The sequence below is a fragment of the Orcinus orca genome, chromosome 17 (assembly GCF_937001465.1).
Source record: "Orcinus orca chromosome 17, mOrcOrc1.1, whole genome shotgun sequence".
Taxonomy (NCBI): domain Eukaryota; kingdom Metazoa; phylum Chordata; class Mammalia; order Artiodactyla; family Delphinidae; genus Orcinus; species Orcinus orca.
In genome coordinates this window covers 4842550-4866032 of record NC_064575.1, presented here as the reverse complement: position 1 = coordinate 4866032, position 23483 = coordinate 4842550, and the positions used below count along the sequence as shown (strand labels likewise).

The 23483-nt window shown below is 42.7% G+C and overlaps 1 protein-coding gene across 2 annotated transcripts in view; it reads left to right on the top strand.

Moving 5' to 3' along the window:
• The window catches only part of SDR16C5 (short chain dehydrogenase/reductase family 16C member 5), a 34625-nt gene extending 11394 nt beyond the window's left edge, over positions 1-23231 (top strand). The window contains exons 6-7 of one of the 2 annotated variants that reach the window (XM_049700619.1): positions 2734-2845; positions 23118-23231. In XM_049700619.1, coding sequence (XP_049556576.1) covers positions 2734-2845; positions 23118-23216 — 211 coding nt within the window. In that variant the 3' untranslated portion in view covers positions 23217-23231. Of the gene's footprint in view, positions 1-2733; positions 2846-4269; positions 4345-23117 lie in introns of those variants that run through there. The other variant, XM_049700620.1, reaches the window with a different exon arrangement.
• Positions 23232-23483: the final 252 nt, after the last annotated feature.

Below are 23483 nucleotides of genomic sequence, written 5' to 3'. Positions count from 1 at the left end.
TTCATTTCAGATCTATTGTATGCTTACAGTTTAATCAACTGGCCAACTGTTTTCACGCTTTGGAGATTAACTATAAAAGCACGATTAAGAGAAACACGTTAATTACCATATCCCTGGAGCTCCTTCCCAGGCTGGTGGGAGCACCTACCTTGCAAGAGAAAGAGCAGCCTTTGTCTCTTCCCATCCTTTGGTGGAGCGTGGGAAGGGATGAGAAGTATCCCGGAAGACCCTGTGAGAGTCAAAAGAAATGAGAGTTTGAGTATCTTGGGGGTAAGATTCTCTTAGAGGAGCAACCGTCTCAGGGAATGCGGCGTCTGGGATTCATTGTGGACTGATTTCTCTTGAGCTTCCTGCATGGCTCCGACAGCTCCGCCCCTGTATTTCCTGTCCCTTCAGAAAGCCTTTTAAAAACTCCTTTTGTGATCCTAAAAACGATAGCTCATATTAACGCGCCTGGCACGAAGCTGAGCGCTTTACACACGTTATTTCATTAAACCAGAATCATAAAGGTATTTGGCGTATGCCGAAAAAGAAAAAGCGTTTTATTTCCTCCTCAACCAGAGACGTGCATTCAGAGGATCAAAGGCCCGCTTACGCCAACCAACTCATGTTCCAAATCCTTGGTTAACAAGGTTAATTAAGAGAGAGGCACAATATTGCTCCTGTATTACAATTCCAAAAGCGTATATTCTAGGCGCCTATCTATTTAGTTGAAGAATAAAGAAGAGACTCTCAGGGGATTTTGTAGAACAAAGGTCTGGGGCAGAGTGGGCCGTACCACATCATAACAGCGTTAACAGCAATTATTTCTAATTGGAGTGCATCTTGGCTGGACGACTACAAAGGCCTGAAATCTAATTGTGGTTTTACAGTACCCGTACGATTGTCTAAGTGAATTCAGATTTATTTGAAGCGTTCACAGGAGAAGAGACCATATGTAAATTAGAGGATTCTAGAGGGTAACAAATAACAAGCTGATTTAACACCACTGAGGAGCAAGTGTCCTCAGCGTGTGTTTCCGAGCAGCTTCCATCTGAAATTTAATCCTAATGAAGCCACGATCAAGAGCCCAACACCTCAGGAGGCCTTAAGACTGGAAAGGCTGGAAAACAAGGGCTGTCCCCAGAAGTGGGCACGCTGCCCTCCGGATGGCATCATCCTGTAGTGGGCACGCTGCTCAAGAATGAGGAAGAACGCTTGCTATTAGAAGGAGTTTGGCTGGGGAACACGTGTGACCGTGGTTTGGGGAGGTTTTGGGGGCTTGGTTTTCACATTGTGATGTTGCATTAGTTAGCTCAGGCTGCCATGACAAAATACCACAGACTGGGGGGCTTAAACAACAAACGTTTATTTTCTCACAGTTCTGAAGGCTGGGAAGGGCAAGATCAAGGTGCCAGCTGGTTCAGTTTCTTGTGAGGGCTCTTCCTGGCTTGCGGTCAGCCCTCTTCCCACTGTGTTCTCACATGGCCTTTCTTCCATGTGTGGCCATGGAGAGGGAGATCATGCTCTCCCTCTTCCTATAAGGGCACTAACCCTATCACGAGGGCTCAACCCTCATGACCGAATGACCCTAGTTACCTCCCCAAGGCTCCATCTCCAAATATCATCACACTAGGAGTCAGGGCTTCAAACACCACATCCTATCAGCCAGAATTAGTCACGTGACTAAACCAGCCTGCCATGGATGCTAAGTGTGGTCCCCGTTTTGTCCTGAATGAACCAGCTAAAGATCAGGGGTTATATCACTGTAGAAAAGGATAAAAACAGGTGTTGGTGTCAACTTACAGTTCTGTCACAGTCGGCTTCCCTAAATATCTATGTATCCTCTTATCAGATGGAACCCACAGACCCACTCCACCTCAAAGCCCTTCCCACTCACTGCATGTCTTGCGAAGTCCAGAACTTTGCTCTGTCCTGGCTCTGCTCTGCTACTGGCATCTATGCCCTGCCTCTCTCTCTCCCTGTGTCCCTCCCCATCTAGTAAAGACTCTCTTGGGACCAAGAGAGCATAGCTTTAGGGGAAAAACCTATCACTTGATGATTGCTACGGTGCTGGATACCATGTCTGGCAAACAACCTTTAGTGGAAGGTGCTGGAAAAAGGCTTAGGACCACAGTCTTACTCTGCTAAGGCCATTGTCTGGAATCCACCCTTCCAAGGGCTTCTCATCAGACACAGAGGATGTTGGCTGTTTCAACCATCTGAGGCTCTAGATTGTAGGTAGAGAGGGCCTCCTGGGACAGACTTTTATTCCCTCACACCTCCGTTTGCACACGGGTGCTCTCCAGCCTGGGTTCAACTCTGGGAGACTCCACTTAAAGCAGCAGAAACATCCAAGTCATAGCAAGATTCTGAATTTGTCTTACCTTTTCCCTTCATGCTACAATCTCCCTCAGCAGGTGACAGAGCTTTCAAGGTAGAGTAAGGTCAATTTGAACTAAATGTTTCCACTGCCAAACACAGATCACCAGATTTCTAGTCTGTACGATTCTGAGCCCTTGCCACCTCCCACCTGAGAACTTGAACTTACACCTCATATTTTCATTTCTGCCATATGCAGCACTGCTCGACAAGGTACTGAGTTCTATATTAATTTTAAAATGATGTTCAGCTATAATAATGATCATAAATAACAGTGAGGTAGGAACTATGAGTGTGTTCTCTCTGTTGTGTGAAAGTCCAGAGGTGAGTGGATGATACCTTCTCTGCTGGTTCTGCTCTATGAATTTCCAGGGACCTGGGCTACGGACAGCTCCTCACTCGGCCATCCCTGCAGTGTGGCCACCACCGTCACCGCCAAGATGGCAGCCATCATAGAACCTTCCAGGCAGCAAATGTAGGAAGGGTAAGGATGAAAATGACATAGGCACCAATTTGCCTTTAAAGGATATTTCTAGAAACAGCCACATAACACTCTCTTCAAACATTATTAGATGCAAGTGAGACTGGGGATTGTAGCTTTGATTACAGCAGCCATGACTCCATCTAATAACAGCAGAGATTTCTAAATGTGGGAAAATGGGCATTAGTAATCTTGGCCACAGGCGCTTCCAAGTCATAGAAGAGGTTTCGAATCAGTTTAGCTATGCAACTTAGGTCAAGTGACTTGAACTTTCTGAAACCCTTTTCCAATTCTGCAAATGGCTGTAATTCCTCTTTTGACTGCTACAAGGATTAAATGAGTTGACAGTGATAAAATGCCTAATGTAGGGTCTGGTACATACCAACACTCAATAAACATCAGTTTCTACTATGTCCCCTATGTAAACTCTGACCTTAAACTTCTAGTTTGTAGCAATGAGTCTGGTACCAGACTCATTGAAATCTCTTTATAACACATTTCCGTTGACATTTTTTAACCTGTTTGTTAAGGGTATTTCAGTATTTATTTAGAGCTATGGATTTTTTATATATATAAATTTATTTATTTTATTTATTTATTTTTGGCTGCGTTGGGTCTTCACTGCTGCACATAGGCTTTCTCTAGTTGTGGCGAGCGGGGGCTACTTTTCATTGTGGTGCGCGGGCTTCTCATTGCAGTGGCTTCTCGTTGCAGAGCTCAGGCTCTAGGCACGTGGGCTTCAGTAGTCGTGGCACACGGGCTCAGTAGTTGTGGCTCACGGGCTCTAGAGCTCAGGCTCAGTAGTTGTGGCGCACTGGCTTAGTTGCTCCGCGGCATGTGGGATCTTCCCGGACCAGGGCTCAAACTCGTGTCCCCTGCATTGGTAGGCGGATTCTTAAACACTGCGCCACCAGGGAAGTCCTGGAGCTATGGATTTTTATAGAATAAATATTTTAATTCTTTGTTATCTAAAAGAATTTGCCTGCCTTTGGGAGTATACCAAAAAAAAAGAAAATATAATGTTCTACTTTGATTTTTATTCATGTTACTATTCAGTATACGTAGGCCACTTATGTTGATATAATTTTGGATAAACTTTGGATCTTAATTCTCTTTCTCCTTATGGTTCCTATTTGTTCTCTCTTTCCTTCTGACTTCCTCCTTTCTAACTTCTCTGTCTCTCTATCTCTTCCTTTCTTCCTTTCAAAAAATTACATTTCAGTCACTTTGCAAAGTACTATGTACTAGGTATGCAAATATTTAATATATGTTACAGGCTATTAAATGGAACATTTTCTTGACATCTTAAAATTTTGGCTGAAGCCACAAAGCTGTAAACACGGAGGTTAAGGACGTTTATCTTCTAAAAGACAGTGCTAAATATAAGCACGCAGGACTAGCTGATAGATGCCAACTTCTGGTTTCAGGTTTCATCTTCCGAACGTTGGGTTTCGTCTTCTAAATGTCAGGTTTCATTTCTGACATGAAGTCATCATTCCCATCTTAAACAACAAAATCTGGATAAACTGAAAATAAATTACTTTTCTTTGACCCATCAGAAAACTGAGGGCAAAACCTACTGTACAGCACAGGGAACTATACTCAGTATTTTGTAATAACCTATAAGGGAAAATAATCTGAAAAAAAATATATATATATATTTAATTTATATATATATTACATATATATAAAACTGAATCACTTTGCTGTACACCTGAAACTAACACAACATTGTAAATCAACTATACTTCAATGAAAATTTTTAAGAAAAAATAATAAAATATATAATGGAATCTTTTATACCAAATTCTGTGTAGTTTTGGGGTTAAATGTGATTATAGCTGCATGCGGTTTATTATCTTGCTGCAAAATATGGATGAGGTCACTAGTTTAATGATTTAAACCTCCCAATAAAAAGAAATTAACATTAAAAAAAAGAAGAAGAAGAAAACTGAGGGCAAACCACCACTGCAGGCTCTGGAGAAGTTGGTTCAGAGAGACGGAGCCAAGAGCTACTTACCTGGAGCAGAAACCACTGGAGCTATAAAGTGGTCGGAACACTTAAATGGCAATTCTGACAAATTGCTAGAGGCTGAGGATGAACTAATATGACAGTGAGAAACTCTTGGGAATCAAAGTGTTAAGGGCCCTCACACTCACGTGGGCTTTACCTCTGGGCATCCTAGCAGGTTCTCACAGTGAAGGTCTGAGAAAGATCCCTTCCTGGCTCTGGGGAAGAGGGATCATTGTGAAGGAAGCCCAGGGCCTTCCCCACACAAAGCACTCTCCAGGGGAAAGAACTTTGCCAAAGCCTTATCTCAGCAGGACGAAGGTCATTCTACCCGCTTCCAGCTCTGCTGTCTCACCTAAGAGGAGAAAGTAGTCAAGTCGGGCCAGAGCTTCCAGGAAGTGGATTGGGAACACTGCAGCCAGGGAACGAAGACGGACAGGGAAAAAGCTACACTCCTGGAAAACATTTAGGAAGATTACAGCTCTGAGAAACAGGTCCCCTAGAAGGTGAGGTTCAGTCAGAAGTCTGTAGACTGCTACCCTTCTCCCCACACCTTACTGCACACCAACAGAGCTCCAGTGTAATAACAGTGGATTATAGCTGAAAACACTGCAACATACAAGCTCTCTCTCTAAAGAGAAATACTTAGGGCAACCCAAAGACCAGAGGGGAGACAGAAACAAGGGCCGTGGAGGGATTTGAAACCTCTGGCACTTAGAGCTACAGTAAACATTAAATATAGCCCAGCCCCTAAATAGATTAACATCAACCCTCACACCAAAAGCCTATTTACCCCAGTTCCCATAACCCAATAAAACATGCTTGGCTTTCAACCAAAAATTACAAAGCATGCCAAAAAGCAAGAAAAAACAGTCTAAAGAGACAAAGTTATTATCGAAACCAGACTCAGATATGACACAGATGTTCAAATTATTGGGCAAGGAATTTAAAATAACTATGATTAATATATTAAGGACTCTAATGGAAAAAGTAGATAACATGCACAAACATGCACATAAGTGTGACACTGTGACTTATATTGGGATATATATATTCCTCTTCCCCGTTTCTGGCACAGAGCTCCTAAAACCCTCACGATTCCTAAGTGATAAGAGTGATAAAGATGAAATGGGTGCCCTATTATTCATCTGACAAGTTCCTTTCACCCACACCTGAGTTTATATTAATGAGGGGACTTTTGGAAAGCCCGTAAGGGTGCAAGCTGGTTGCCTGGGAAGCCTTTGGGGAGGGAAGAGGGACCAGAGGTTGAATCAGTCACCAATGGCCAATGATGTAATCAATCATGCCTATGTAATGAAGCCTCCATAAAACCCAAAGGACAGCCTTCAGAAGGCTTCCTTGTTGGTGAATGCATCCCCATGGCTGGAGGATGGGCACCCCCAGTTCCATGGGCACAGAAGCTCCTGCACTCGAGACCCTTCCCAGCTCTACCCTATGGACCTCTTCTCCTGGCTATTCATCTGTATCCTTTATAATAAACTTATAAATGTAAGTAAATGTTTCTCTGATTTCTGTGAGCCATTCTAGCAAATTAATCAAACTGGAAAAAGGAGTCATGGGAAGCTGCAGTGTCAAGCCAGTTGGTCAGAAACACAGGTGACAACCTGTGCTTACAATTGGCATCTGCAGTGGGGGCAGTCTTATGGGACGGAGTCCATAACCTGTAGGATCAGATGCTATCTCCAGGTAGATAGTGTCAGAACTGTGTTAATTTATAAGACACCTGGTCAGTGTCCACTGAGAACTGGAAAATTGCTTTGTGTGGGGAAAAAAACCCCACACATCTGGTGTCAGAAGTGTTGTGAGTGTGGTAGTCTTCCCAACTCAGTTGGTGGTGTTGGAAAACACCCATCAGAGTAATGTAAACAGAGAGATGGAAACTCTAAGAAAGAATCAAAAAAAAGTTAGAACTCAAAAGCACCATAACAGAAATGAATGCCTTTAATGGGCTCATTAGTAGACTAGACACAGCCAAGGAAAGAATCAATGAAATTAAAGATGAGTCAATGGAAAGTTCCCAAATTGAAATGGAAAGAGGAAACGATGGGGGAAAAGACATCCAAGAACTGTGGGGCAGTTTCAAATGTGTATCATAGGCATAACTGGAATACCAGAACCTAAAGAAAGAGAGTAGAAAGCAGAAGAAATATTCCAAGTAATAATGGCTGAGAACTTTCCAAAATTAATGACAAACACCAAACCACAGATTCAGAAAGCTCAGAGAACAACAGCAGGATAAATACCAAACACACACGTACACACACACATATATCATATGCTAACTACAGAAAAATCAAAGACAAAAAAAAGAGACAATCTTTAAAGAAAAATCTTTAAAGAAGCCAAAGAACAAAAACACCTTACAGCTAAAGGAACAAGGATAAGAATTTCAGGGTGCTTTCATTACAAACTATGTGAGAAAGAAGAATGTGGAATTTAAATATGTAAAGTGTTCAAGGAAAAAAACTACCAATCTAGAACTCTATATCCAGCAAAATTATCCCTCAAAAGTAAAGGAGAAAGAAAGACTTTCTCACACAAACAAAAACTGAAGGAATTCATCACCAGTAAACCTATCTTATAAGCAAGAAATGTTAAAAGGAGTTCTTCAGAGAGAAGAAGAATGCTATATAGGTCTGAATTTGGATCTATATAAAGAAAGGAATAATGTTAGGAATAAATGAAGGTACAACAAAACTTTTTATTTTTATTATTTAATTGACCTAAAAGATAATTATGTGCTTAAAGGAATAATAGCATCAATGTATTATATGGTTATAGCGTGTAGATTAGTGGAATGAATAACAGCAATGCCACAGAGAATAGGAGGAAAGAATTGGTGATACTCTGTTATAAGGTACCTGCAGGCCACACAACACTATATGGTTTACTTCAGAGTGGACTTAGATTAGTTAAAACTACATATTGTAAACTTGAGAGCAACTGTTAAAAAAATTTTTGATGTATAATCAATATGATAAGTGGGGAGACAAAACAGAATCATATAAAATGTTCAATTAAAACCAGAGAAGGCAGAAAAAGAGGGGAAAAAAAGAAACAAAGAACAAATGCAACAGTAGAAATCCTTAATTCATCTACATAAATAATCACTTTAAATGTGAATGATTAAATACACCAATTAAAAGACAGAGATTGTCATAGTAGATTAAAAAACCAGGACTCAACTATATATTACATATATAATTTATATATTAAATATAAAGACTCAGGTTAAAAGTAAAGGGATGAAGAAAGATACACCATAATAATACTAATCAAAAGAAAGCTGGAGTAGTTATATTAACTTCAGACAAAGCAGACTTCAGAACAAGGGAGTTTATCAGGGATAGAGAGAAGCATTACTTAATGATAAAGGAGTCAATTCTCTCTGAAGATGTAACAATTTTAAATGTGTATACATCTAACAACAGAGAGTCAAAATATATAAGGCAAAAACTGATAGAACTGAAAGGAGAAATTTTAAATCTACTATTATAGTTAGAGGCTTCAATATCCCTCAATCAGTAGTGCATAGATAAAGCAAGTAGAAAATCAATAAGGATACAGGTAATCTGGACAGCACTATCAGTGGACCTAACTGACATGTATAAAATATGCCATCCAACAACAGCAGAATATACATTCTTCTCAAGGTCATCTGGAACGTCCACCAAGAGAGACCACATACCAAGCCATAAAAGATACCACATCAAATTTACAAAAATGGAAACCATACAAAATATGTACTCTGACCGAAGTGGAATTAAACTCGAAACCAGTAACAAAAAACTATCTGGAAAGCCCACAAATATGTGGAAATTAAACAACATATTTCTAAATAACCTGTCTCAAGAGAAACTTAAACATGAAACATCTTTTGAACTAAGTGAAAATGAAAATACAACTTACCAAAATGTAGGCAGGGAAATTTACATCATTAAAAGTATCAATTAGAAAAGAAGAAAGCTCTCAAGACAACAACCTAAGCTTCCACCCTAAGAAACCAGAAACAAGAAGAGCAATTTAAGCCTAAAGTAAAAGCACAAGTAAAGAAAGAGTAAAAAATAGAATAGAAATCAATAAAACTGAAAAGAGGAAAACAGTAGGAAAAAATCAATGTAATGCTAACAGAGGAGATAAAATGGAATCATAAAAAATGCTCAAAACCAGAGGAAGCAGCAAAGGAGATCAACAAAATTGATAAGCCTCTAGTTTTCTCAATGTCTGGTGGAAAAGTCATCAATGCATTCTTTCTAAGGTTGACTTAAATTATCATGGACCTTAGATCTTAACTCCTGCATAAAATTTTTAGAGCAAGTGTATAAAAGTCCATTTATAAATCTAACTGGCTTTTATTTCAGTATTAATAAACCAACCTATTTGTAGAGTGGGTGGAAGGCTGGGAGTTTTCAGTGGCCCAGAGTAAGAAAGGGCTCTGCAGCAAAGTGGTAGAAAGATGGGATTTTTAATTAATGGAATTGGGACAATAGGAAAACAAACTAGATACCTTACACAACAGTAAAACAAACTTCAAATAAATAGAAGATGTAAATGGACCAGAAGAAAAACATGAGAATATTCAATTTATAAATTCAATTCATAAAGAAAAACATGAGAAACTTTAATTCAAAATACATGAAAGTATTGGAAGAAAAACATAAGAAAATTCAACTAGAGCCTTGGAGTAGGGGAAGCCTTTCTAGTTAAACCTCAAAGGGAGGGCTAACAAGTCCAAATACATAAACATAAAAGCCTTCCTTACAGCAAAGAAAAAAAGCTTTATATTGCTTTTAAGAGGAATGTGTGTAAAGCTTCTTCATTAAGTATAAAGTTTATACACTTAAACACTTGTAGTTCCACAAGTATAAAATCTTTTAGTATATAAACTTTATCAAGTTCTCTTTTATCCCTAATTCTCCTTCCTGTATCTCTCAAATTGTAATGAGGAGCTCTGCCAGGGGGCCCCTACCCAGATCCCTTTTTACCCGTGATACACCCACCCCAGCTGCTGCAAGGGATTCCTAGCAGCTGAGGCTTGGGACCTTCTCCCCAGACTCCTTCCTGCCTGACTGAGCCAATGCCCCACCTTCAGGGCCTGTATTTGTTTGACTCAGGGTACAAGGAGTGGACTCGGGATACAGTTTAAGCTCCAGAGTGCCCCCTGCACTCCAACGGAGCCGGGCTCAAGGTAAGGCTTTACCTGCCCACGCCTGGCTTTGCTCTTTCCCCTTCCTTATAAAGCTTCCCTCACTGCCGTGCAGGGTTTTAGCAACCAACCCATACTAAGTGCTGGGGCAGGCTAGGGGTTTTCAGTGGCCTAGAATAAGAAAGGGCTCTGCAGCAGAGCTGTATAAGCTGTGGGATAAGCAGCCCCGCTACCTGGGCCATACGACCCAGAAGATCCCATGATACTGGAAATCCAATAGGAGACATGCAGGCACGCTTCCTGGTTTCTGGAGCAAGACCACACCATCCGTAGTAGGAAATTAGCTCCTGGGTCCAGCTGGGCCCTGGTAGAGATGAAGCATCTGGCTGTAGAGCATCAAGTAACTATGCAGCAAGAACTCCCCACGTTAAATGAGGAACGTCCCACTCACCAGGACATAGGATCAGGCAAAGCCAGCTTCAGTCTAGCACAAGATGGAAGTGGTATATCCAGGATCGAGCTTGACAGGCCCAGAAGGGACAAGGAAGGGGCACAGATAGGCCACTCAGGCTCCCTGTCACCTTCCACTGCTGCACGAGTTCCATTCTGTCAGCTCACACATACGGGAAGTCCCCCGTGGCCAGATGACAGAGGAAAACCCCAAGCTTTGTTCACACGGGGATGTTCAGTGTTGGTACAAGTCAACAAAGGAGCGATGCATCACCTCAACCCCCTGTGGGAGGAAGGGGAGGGTGTTAGGAGATCGAGTGGGATGGAAACCATCCCAGTTGAGCAGGGGTCCAGGCGGTGTACCCAGCCATCTCCTTTGTAAGAGAGGGGGGTTCATAGCCAGGATACACAGAGACTCATGCAGTGGAAATGCCTTGGTGGGTGATCAGGACCTAGAAGGAGCAAATCTGGGATATCAGAGACAAGAAGGTCTGGGGAAGGGGCATGGAGATAAACCTATGGGAGTGGCCGTAGCATGTGAGGTCTTTTACCTCATGTTAATGTCCACCACAGAGCATCCCTTTAGCAGAGACGTTAAACTGAACAGACAGGATGGCTCGGCTAGGAGACATCAGCCAGCCTCTGTCCTCAGCTACCCCAGTCTTTGTACAATGGCCATAGACTGGAACAGCCATGGTAGCAGAGAAGGAAGCCAGGCATGTCCCAGCACGGCTGCCTTTCACCACAGGCTCCCTTCCGCTGAGGCTGATCTAGCAGCTGCTACGGAGACGGATGCCGAGCCCTCCATTACAACACTGTCCCTCAGGGACACTAACCAGGCCCTTCATGGCAAGTGATTACATTGGATCCCTTCCATCCTGGCAGGGTCAGCGGTGCCTCCTGACCAGTCTAGAAGGTTAGATAACAATACCATACATCATAAACTATGCAAATTGAAAAAATGATTTTTTGTATTGTTACAGATTCACAATACCTGTATCACTGCAGTTATGTGTGAGTAGAATTTTGATGAATTAGATTGTTTGTAATTGTTTTTTCCCCTGCTAAGTTTACTCATTTTATTAAGAATATGTGAAAAGCAAGGAATACTGTATTTTTTTTTTTAAGGTAATGATTTGAGATTTCTCAGGGGATTTCATTAGAGTTGGAACAAGGTTTTTAACGTCTTTTAAAAGTCGTTAAAAGACGACTTTTCTGGGGCTTCCCTGGTGGCACAGTGGTTGAGAACCCACCTGCCAATGCAGGGCACACTGGTTCGAGCCCCAGTCCGGGAACATCCCACATGCCGTGGAGCAACTAAGCCCGTGTGCCACAACTACTAAGCCCGTGCTCTAGAGCCCGTAAGCCACAACTACTGAGCCTGCATGCTGCAACTACTGAAGACCACGCGCCTAGAGCCCGTGCTCCGCAATGAGAGAAGCCACTGCAATGAGAAGCCCACGCACTGCAACGAAGAGTAGCCCCCGCTCACCGCAACTAGAGAAAAGCCCACGCACAGCAACAAAGACCCAACACGGCCAAAAAAAAAACAAGATGACTTTTCTGAATTTCATTTGTTAAAAACATTCTCCGATCTGAGCACCACGAAGGATTAGATTCCTGTTCAGTCAGAATTTAATTCAGAAGGATGAATTTACTATTCACTCCCTTCCCCTTTCCCCTTGGGGCAGAGCACACTTCCACACTCCACTGACCTGGGCTTTGCCATGTGTCTTGGTTTGGACAGAAGAGGTGATGTGATCAGTGGAAGTGATCTAATCAGATGTCTTAAGAGGCATGGCCTTGGGCTGACTCATAGCCTGAAGCAAAGCCTCCCAATGACTTGAGACCTATAATCAAACAGTGTGAATACATAAATAAATGCCTACTTTTATGAACCCTGAGCTTTGGGATGACTTGTTCTGCAGCACTGTTGAGCAATACCTGACAATTACAAACATCACCAACATTGTCTAACCATGATTACAGATAAAAGGCACGCACCTGAGTGTCTGCGCTGTCAAACCAGAGGATGTAGAATCGCACTTTGAAGGGATTTGGACAAGATTGTTCACCTAGAGAACAATCTGTGTTGTAAGCCTAGAATTTTATAGTTACGTGGAGTTTATCATTTGCTTAGCTTGATGTTTTTCCATTTACCATGTACAGCACACCTGTGCCTTGGAGGGAACCTACAGCCACATTCTAGACCAGCACTGACAAATCTCATCTTCCAAGTTTCCACCGTCACGCACGGACTCACGTGCATTGGGAAATGGCTCATTGGTGATCAGGGGCCAGCACAACCCAAATAATGAGCACAGTGTCAATCTTCATGTGACACTAGTTGTGAGACAATCAGGAAAGCACATTTTGTCCCAAATTAGGCAAATTCAAAATAAAATCAACCCTAGGCAGATGCAGGAAGTTGCCAATCACTCCCCAAAGGAGAAAGGTGAGCTAAGGCTGTTGCTGCCAACAGCAGGGGTGAGACTTGAAAGAGAAGAAATTGGGCAATATTCTGTGTATACCTCATGGCTCAGAATCACACTTCCCAACCATCCAGGACACATTAAGACGGGTTCCATCTCTGGTTGGGAAACTAAGATCCCACAAGCTGCATGGCATGGCCAAAACAACAACAACAACAAACATTATTCATGATACATTAAGAGAGGACTCTAGTCAAGGGGTACAGAAATCTGAGGGATGTGGAAATGCAGAGTGATCCTTCCCCCAAACACACACACACACACACACACACACACACACACACACACCAGATTCATGGGTTATGTAGAAACGTAATCAGGAAGCTGATTACGTTGATTACACTTTTTTGAGAGTGTAGTTTGTGTTCTGATTGTTCCCATGTTCCTTCTTTACCCTAAGATTCTCCTCTGCTGGGTGTAGATGTTTCTTCTGCATCCTGCACAAGTACTGAATTCTTGACTGCTGATGCATTTCTTCTTGATATCCCTCTAGCACGTCACACTTTCCTGACTCAAGTCTCATCTTTCTGATAGCCCCTCCTCCATCTTCCATGCCAGTTCACTTGTGCACCCTGTTTCTTAGTTCAGGCTACAATAATAAAAAATACCACTGACTGGGTGGCTTAAAAAATAAACTTATTTATCCCGGTTCTGGGAGCTGAGAAGTCCAAGATGAAGTTGCCAGTAGATTGGCAGACCAGCTTCCTGGCTTGCAGACAGCCACCTTCTTGCTGTACCCTCTCAAGGGAGAGGGAGAGAAAAAGAGAGCATGGGGTAGAGGGGCCCTCTTGTGTCTGTTCTTATAAGGGCACTAATCCCATTCATGAGGGCTCCACCCACATGACCTAAGCACCTCCCAAAGGCCCCACCTCCAAACACCATCACATTGGGGATTAGAATTTCAACATACAAATTGGGGGCAGGGAGAGACACAAATATTCAGTCCATAAAATGCTGTCTGTTGCATGTTGCTGTTCTCAGTGTCCCATCTTTAACTCCTTTCTCATCCCACTATAACATATTCTCCCCAGGTGGTCTCCTGAGGCAAAATAAACAAATGGGACCTAATTAACCTAAAAACATTGCACAGCAAAGGAAACCATTGACAAAATGAAAAGACAACCTACTGAATGGGAGAAAATATTTGCAAATGATATGATCAATAAGGGGTTAATATCCATAATATATAAACAGCTCACACAGCTCAATATCAAAAAAAACACAAATAACCTGATGAAAAAATGGCAGAAGACCTGAATAGACACCTTGCCAAAGAAGATACACAGATGGCCAACAGGCACATGAAAAGCTGTTCAACATCATGAATCAGAGAAATGCAAATCAGAACCACAGTGAGATATCACCTTATACCTGTCAGAATGGCTATCATCAAAAAGTCTCTCTGGATTTGGGCAAACTGCAATTCTTCTTTGGTGACAGAATGTCCCTTTAAGGCTAAAAGTGTTAGCAAGTAGATGCTGTCTTCCTGTGAGAAGGCTTGAGAAAGAGAGCAGAGAGGGATATCATCCATATATTGCAACAAAGTAGAACCTCTAAGGAGCTTTATATTACCCAGATCGACCTTCAGGATTTGTGAGAAATAAGAAGATTCTCAGTAAAACTCTGAGGCATTACTGTCCAGGTGAACTGTTGTTCTTCCCAAGTGAAGGCAAAAAGGTACTGGGTAACCTTATCAACTGGAATACTAAAGAAGGCACTGCATAAGTCAATTACAGTAAAGAATTTTCTTCTGGTGGGAATGGATGGTAGTAAAGTCTGAGGGTTAGAACCACAGGGTGTTGAGGGATAAGAAGGTGTTTACTGCTCAGAGGTCCTGGACAAACCTCCACCCTCAGCCCTTCAGTCTCCTCACGGGCAATATGGGAGTGTTACAGGGGCTAGAGCGCTGGGATAATGGGGCCTTGAGAGACTTTCAATCTTCTGTTATGGGTTGTATACCTTGAAAGTCTTCTTTACTTATCAAGTATTGATTAATTCTGGGACGAGATTTGGATGCCTCTGTTTGAATCTTGACGGAAGGTGCACTGTGAATTTTGCCGATATCAGTTGCAGCTTTTGCCCATAAGGAGGGTGGTAGCTGATTCAACAGGGCCAAATGGTCAGTGTTTCCAGAATCAGTTCTAGTACCATAAGAGATGGAACAAATTAAATCAAAGGGTGATTTAATTCACCTGGTTGGCTGCTTGGATGACTACTGTCAAATTCTAGGATTATTTCTCCTTTTGGGAGAAAGAAATCCCAGCATGATTCTTCTCTAAGAAGTCTTGGCCTAACAGATGGCTAGGGGCAGAGTAACTAAGGAGAAAGTGGCGTGTATCTCTCAAAGGACCTAAACAAAAGGGAACAGGTTCAGAGACAGGAACCTCTCGAGGTTCGTTAGAGATACCCACAATGTGAACTGTTTTAGTCCTCCGAGGCAGGGGCTACTGTATATAGTGGGGTTGAGCACAGAGAGTGTGGCTCCGGTGCCAGTTAGGACTGGACGAGATTCATCCCTGATCTGGGGAAATGTTTCTCCAAGCCAATTAAAAGGGAGAATTGGAAAAAGCCCCTGTAGTTCCTCAGAGCCTTACCGTTGTGAATGGGAGGACATTGGAAAGGCTGGTTAGAAGGCTGAAGTCGTCTAAAGCTCTAACATTTCTACCAATCTCTTTTCCAGTATCCTGGATCTTTGCAACAATAGCAGAAACTAGGAGGGTTTGGTTTTGTCTAGAAGACTTCATTTGCTGGAGTTGAAGATTAAGAATTTTGGCGGTCTTCCTTTTGGTGATTCATCTAGAGAGCAAGAGAGCTGGTTTGCCAAATTAACTAAGTCTGGAGTGGACATAATTTCCCATTCTTTTTACTAGAATTTTTACTAATTTCCCATTAACATAGAGTTCAAGCTACCCAGGGGGAATCAACATCTGAAGGAAGACCAGGATTTTCTTTAAAAGCAATCTGAAGTCGATCGTAATATTCATAAACAGATTCATCAGATTTTTGTGCGCAAGCCTGAATTTTGTTCCAATCAACAGACTTTGGAAAAGCCCTAGGAATTGCCCAATGTAGTCACCTAGCAATTGCCTGAGCCTGATCATATAATAAGCTAGCCGGCTGGTCACCCAGGTGTAATTCTGGAGAGTCCAGGATTTTCCCAATTGACAATTTTTATCCAATATTGGGCCTGACCTTCACTGACAAGCATATGCTGTAAGTCAGAGAAAACCAGGTTGATCCATTTGAATGACTAATTAAATTCCTCAGCAAATCTATGAGGCTCTTCGGTTACTTTGGGAGAATCTCTATGGTTTGCAGTTCAGCTCTAGCCCAGGAATATAAGAAATCAAGGGTTTAGCCTTTGGCTGATGAGAAGTCTTAATTTTAAAGGGACAGTTTCTGATTCGTTAAGAGGAAAAGGATGTAGGGAGAGTTTCAGAGAGAAAGGGAAGTTTGGAGAGAGATTAGTACGGAGGAACTGAGGGTCTAGAGGAGGTGTAAGTGGCAAGAAAGGAAAGAGAAAGATAGTACGAGAGGCAGAGTGTGACCACAAGGAGACAAGGGAGAGAGCTGAGATGGAGGAGGAGGTGGGGTCTGAGGAAAAGAAGCCAAGGAAGAAGAGCCTGACACTTCAGGAGCCATTTTATCTTTCTTTAATCATTAGTTTGCCTCAGTTAATCTTAAAATCTCATTTTACAGAGAGGCAAACCCCTGATAACGTCTAGAAGCCTCAAAATACCATTCGAAATAGGCATTCCATTCACTTCCAGAAATTCTAGACCTCTAGATGTCCAATTTGGGTTTAAGAAGATTAGGTTTGGGGATTTCCAAGGTTCCCCATCATAGCCATTGATGTGCTAATCTGCCTTTGGTCAGGTGGGTCCATTTAGTTAGAAATGGGCATGAGGTAGGACCAGGGTTTTTAAACATAAAATCAGCTAGAATCCCTGTAGGGGGGCACATGCTCAAAATCTTTAGATAACCAGGATCCCCTTTCTCTCTCTCTCTCTCTTTTTTTTTTCTCTAGAGTAAAAGAATAATTTTCAAACAACCTAAATAGCTCATTACAGCTCAAATGACTCAATTCAAGCAGCTTAAAGAGTTCAGACACCTCAAACCACCTGCAGGCCTAATGCCAGCCAGTTCTAAGGCAACAGCTTGGTCCCAGAGGAGCAGGGTCAAGGGCTTTTCACCAGGGCCTATAGATCAACTCCTCTTCCAAAAGCATGGTGGGACAGTTTCAGTAAAACAAATACTACAAAAATCACACCAAAGAACCAAACAAGTACGCTCATACAGAACAAGGCCTTCACCAGAAGAAAACAAAACCGTAAAATAGATCCCCATTAAAGCCCAGAGAGCTTCAAATGCAAAGAGGGTGGAGGTTCAGACTGAGGAGAAAGACTCCAGGGTCTTGGAGAAAAACCATGACCTAAGTGGGGTCCACTGTGGGTCCTGCACCTGTTTGCTCACTGGCCCCAGAGCTGGCAGTGGTCTTCTCTGGTGCCCCCACCAGGCCCCCAAAACGTTGACCCAAAATAGGCAGACCACCAGATGCTTCTCTAGCAAAGAGGGGCTTCCCCGGGATAGCAGAGCATTGCAACTTGGGGTGGGCAACCACGGCAGCCACAGCAAGTCCCTGCAAGGCAAGGGAAGCTTTTATGGAGGGGAAAAGTGGAGAGGGATGCATTAAACGGAGCCCACGGCTTGTCATTGGCTGAGTCCTTCCAGAAAAAAAGAGGAGTCGGGCTTCTTCCTGTTCTGCTCCGCTAGAGTCACAGGGTGTGAGAGCTCCCCCTGCTGGTATCCTGGCGCTATTTAACTGAGATTTCTGTTTATTAATTTTTTACAACTTCATCTGTAATATGCAGATAATGACAATATTTACCCTATAAAGTTGCTGTGACCATTAAACAAGTTGATATAGGTTTTTAAAAAAGCTTAAAATAGTGCCTAGCATATAGGAAGCACTCAACAAATATTAGTTTACAAGATTCTAGGATATTACTCCTCCAGCTTTGAGCGGAAACAATGTTTTCCCATAAGTTACATCTACAATTTAAACCACCTTCTGTCACTCTGATATCTAACAATGCCCCCAAGTTTTCCCTCATTCATAGAATTTGAACCTGGTTCCCTGGCTTACGGATCCATCCCCCACCCCCCATGTTACCACCCTTTGGGGTAGCTCAGACGATGCTGTCCTCATGACTAATCCAGTACTCGAGCATCAATGGTACTTGAGGAACCCCCTTGTTTGTGGGCTTCCCTAGAGCTCACTGTTATGTGCTGAATGTGTCCCTTCAAAATTCACATGTTGAAATCCTAGGCCCCCAGTGTAATGGTATTCAGAGGTAGGGCTTTGGGTGGTAATTAGGCCTTGAGGACAGAGCCCACAAGGTAGGATTAGTGTCCCTATAAGAAGAAGAGAGCTAGCTTATTTTTTGTTTGTGTGTTTTGTTGGGTTTTTTTTTTTTCTCTTTTTTTTTTCTTTTTTTTTTTTGCGGTACGCAGGCCTCTCACTGTTGTGGCCTCTCCCGTTGAGGAGCACAGGCTCCGGACGCGCAGGCTCAGCGGCCATGCCTCACGGGCCCAGCCGCTCCGCGGCATGTAGGATCTTCCCGGACCGGTGCACGAACCCCTGCATCGGCAGGTGGACTCTCAACCACCGCGCCACCAGGAAAGCCCAAGAGCTAGCTTATTTTTTATAGCAGCCCAAAAGCTAAGACATTTGCCTGCCAGATTGCCTTGTCCCTGATGCCCTAGGTTTCAGTTTCCCATTCTGATCACAGGGTCTGTCCCTCTACTTCCCTCAAAAGATTTATGCCTTTCTCCCCAGATCAACAGGTTCCTTGCATTCTACCAGCATCATCCTATATTCCTTTATAATACTATCACCAATGAACATTTTTTAGTCTGTTACTTATAACTGTCCTCTTTATCACCTGAACTGAAACCTGGCCCCTATCACAACCTTCCTTCCACTTCACTGACCTTTCTCTTTGTTCTTCACATCTCTCTTGACCGCCTCTGAAGTGCACGTGATCCCCAGGGTTTCTGCCTGTGTCAGAGCAGTCGTCACTCTAGGCGCCTCCCATGGTTAGACAGACAGTTGAGTCTATTTCACAAAACAAAACAAAAAATCATCCCTCTTATTCTTTTAGCAACCACAAATAGGTCCATGGCTCCCATACCAGCATCTGAGGCCCAGCCCTTGCCCCTAAACCTGGATTTCTAAAAGCCTGATGGACGTCTGCACAAATCCCTTCCTGCAAAAGAAAACCAAAACAACAACAACAGAAAAACACAGGACCCCCTCCCCTTGTATTCTCTGTGTCAGCGGATAGAACCACCACCCACCCGGGCACCCTGGAATTGATCCTTTATTCTCCCTCTTGGTAGTCAGTTTCCCAATAGTCAGATCTAGTATGTGTTCAAGGTACCAGTAATGGAAAGACACCAGAAAAAAATATTTGGAAAGCATTCAGTATTTGAAATTGTACACACACACACACACACACACACACACACACACACACACAAACTTACTACAGGGAAACAAAACTAAAACAGAACTTTGCTGAATTTTCTCATACTTGTTATATAGGCCATTATAGCTTGTTTTAAAAATATGTACAATGAGGCAACAGATTCATTTTTAACACTTAGGGTCCCTAAAGATCTTAATCTAGCCCTGTCCTTCTCTTTTAGCTGCTACTAGTCACCAGGTCCTGGCAATTTGGCATCCCAAATACTTCCGGCATCCCCACCATCGCACACCCTGACCTTCATCCTTAATGGCCACCACCCTTGGTCAGGCTCTTATCCTCCCACTGGAGTTTTACAAGCGCTTTCTCAACTACCTCCGGTCTCCCTCCCATCACAGCATCCTTCCCTCAGGACCACTGTGGTGGCTCCTCTCAAAAGCAATTCCAAAACCATCTCAGTTCCTTGCAAAAAAGAACAAAACAAAAAAGAAAAAAACAACAAAAAAACCCAAACAGAACAAAATAAAACCTCTTTAACAGTACCACACAACAACAGGGAAGTCCATGCACCTCAGCCAGACTCGGGGATCCAGGATCTATGTATTTAACAAGCTTCCCGCATGTAAAGTGTGAAGACTCCTGTCTACCTTCCCGGGTCATTTGCCATCACTCTCTCCCCAGCAAAAACAGTGTTTCCCAACCCTGGATGCTTGTTAAAATCACCTAGCAAATTTATTTTTTTTAAACACCAGCACCTAGGCATCTCCAGATGAATGAAAGACTACCTGGGAATGAAGTCCAGAAGTTGGTATTTTTTAGAAAGTCCCCAAGTGAATCTAATACGCAGCCAAGATTGAGAACCACTGCTAGCGTTTAAGATGGAGCTGCTTGGAGAAGTACCCACACACCTATGACATATTTCACCTCCATTCCTTCGCCCATAGCACTCCCCACCTGGAATGTATCTCTGCCCTGACATCTGCTGAACTAATTCCACTTTATCCCTTAAGACTAGGCATAGGTACTGTTAATTCCAGGGAGCTCTCCCACACTCCCTCCCACGGACTGAGTTTGATCCATTTTCTCTGGGCTCCCACAACGACAGGTGCATCTCTCTACTATTGTCATAAGTATAATTGTGTACATAGTGTGATTATGTTTCTCTCTGTCTCCTCCAAATAAGTTTTGAGCTAAAGGCAAGGAGCAAAACTCATGCATCTTTGCATTCTTTGAGCTTAGCAGTATCTAGCATATAGAAGGTACTGGATGAATGATTGTAGATTGAATAAATAAAAGAGTGAAAAAAATGAATGGCTTGATCTTTTTGATAGATAGTAGTTGAGTCACCTGTCTAGACTAAGAGGCCTAGGGTGATGTTAGAATATTGGAAAGAGGGGGATATTTGGGATTACGGTAGTGAATCACCAAGAGAGGAACGGAAGAATTGAATTTTGCAAATATATTCATATAAAATACAGAAGTAGATTTCTTTACTGTAGTTAAAATACTGGCTTAGTCATGCAATCCATTCTATGTGCAAGTATTGTAAGTGTCATAGGGCCATAGGTATGTATTTAGCTAAGACCCAAAGAGGATTTTGTAACTGTTTTAATGGACTGTCAGCCCTTTACACCTTAGTGTAAGTAAAAGCTTTGAAGGTGGGAGAAGGCTGCCATCTACTGAGAAAATGGAGCATAACAGAGACGTGAACGCTTCAGAGGTTTCTTATTTTTAAATTGCTCCTAGGAATTGTCTTACCAAATTTCTTACTCTGTCCACTGCATATCTTATCAAGTATTTTTCTAGATTATTTTAAACACGTTACTTAGGAAAACTTTATATTGCCTCAATAAATATCCTGTGCCCATTTTTAAATACATCAAACTTTGGTCATATTTTCCTTAAAGTTTGCAGTGTTTTTTCCTTAGATGTCCTTAATTAAAATTTAAAAAATAGAAATTAATGGATAGCACAGCTGCAAAGTCCAGACTGTTATTTATTAACAAACAAAAACTACTACTTGTTTTGTTCATAAATTCAGGGGGTAAAAGGATTTTTGACACAAGGCAATGGCCAGATGTGTTCACCTTATTTAACACAAATGCAAACGATGTGCAATTAAATACATCATTGGAGCCTTTGCAAGAAGGCATCCCTGGCCTGGCATCGCAGTCCACACGGTAGAGCAGATGAAATCACCCGGACAGTGAAGAGAAGGCCACCCGAAACCCACTCCTTAGGTCCTGTGGCCGTAGGATGGTTAATACTTTGTACATTGTATTTTCTCAAGGGCCTTCCTCGTGCACAAGAGACTTAGCTAACATTCAGAGAGGAGGCTGAACCAAATAAAGAGTCTGTTCCATGACCTTCCTGCTGAGGTCCCCTGAAAGTCCAAACAAGTAGGAACAGCATTTATTGAGCAGTGTCCATATGCCCGGCACTAAACTTTTCACCTTGTACATGGTGTATCGTTTAATCAAAACATTCCTAGGAGGTAGGTTTTCATACAGAGTTTAATGATGAAGAAAGGAGACTTGAAGAAACGCAAGAAGCTTACCAGAGCTCATACATTTAGTAAGTTGTTGAAATTCCAAGGCCAATCTCTTCGTTGCTCAGATCTATTTTGTCCCCTCTTGCCCAGGCTGTGTCATAAGGGAAAAGTAGACAATCTAGCCAAGAAAAATGGTTGTGGGCAGCATCAAAAGAGAAACGAATTCTTAAGATGGGGGAGGCAGAGTTGAGTGAATCCCCATTAGTTTGAAAGCAATATCTATGGGAAGTGTTTCTCAAAATGTTTACATTGTAATACTAATCACTGTGGTGCTTCCCTGGAGAAAGGGCACCGCACATGCAGTTGGATTTGGGAAAGGCTATATCTCACATCCCCTCTCAAAGGGTCAAAATGTTCAGTTAGTACGTTAAGAGCTCTGAGAGGTAAAGAATTCTGTTTAACTGGTTTATACAAGGCTTTGTGCCAAATTTTTCTTGCAGCACTTCTAACACCCCAGAGAAAGCCAATCTGAAAGTGCCAGTGAGGAGTGGATGGGCTGTCAGCAGGGCGAGATATGGTGACGTTTCCATTCTCCCACAGGCTTCTGGCAGGTGGCGCTGGGGGTTGGGAGAGACATTAGAAGAGGCAGCCAGGGACTTCCCTAGCGGCGCAGTGGTTGAGAGTCCGCCTGCCGATGCAGGGGACGTGGGTTCGTGACCCGGTCCGGGAAGATCCCACATGCCGCGGAGCGGCTGGGCCCGTGAGCCATGGCCGCTGAGCCTGCGCGTCCGGAGCCTGTGCTCCGCAACGGGAGAGGCCACAACAGTGAGAGGCCCACGTACCGGAAAAAAAAAAAAAAAAAAAGAGACAGCCAGAAACCGTAATAGGATATTTGGGGAAACAGGGATTGAGAGAGCGAGACAAAAATGGAGAAATATGTAGGAAGTAAAATTAATAGGACTTGAAGATGGATTAGGTGCAGAAGGGAAATAAGTAATAATATTATTTTATTATATATTATTTACAACATATAAATAATATGTAATAAACAACCCAGGATTTCTCGCTTGGATGACTGGGTAGATGTTTACCGGATGAGACAGAGTTGTTTAACTTTTTAAATTCAGTGCTCTCCAAATTTATTTATCCCTAACACTTTTTTTTTTTTTTTTTGAGATCTCCAATGGAACTGATGACCTGCAGAACACATTTTCAGAAACACTTTCTTCTGCATTAGAAAGGAACTGGCCCAGAGGATGTGCTCAACATCATTGAGCTTCTGTGGGGAAAATCCTAAGGAATACTTCACGGAGACAAGTGAGTTTCACTGTACAAATGAATAGTGCGCCACTATAAGATCTAGAGCAAAGCAATCTGGAAAGGGGAGGGCTGAGCCTTCTAGCCCACCGCAGAGGAAGGGAGAGGACACTGGGAATGGATTTGGGAGCTGTGAAGCCACAGTGTCTGACTCAGAGCCTTTGCTCCCACCACTGTCTGGAAGAAGGCAATGCCGCCATGTTGTCGGTGCCCCATGTGGACGGT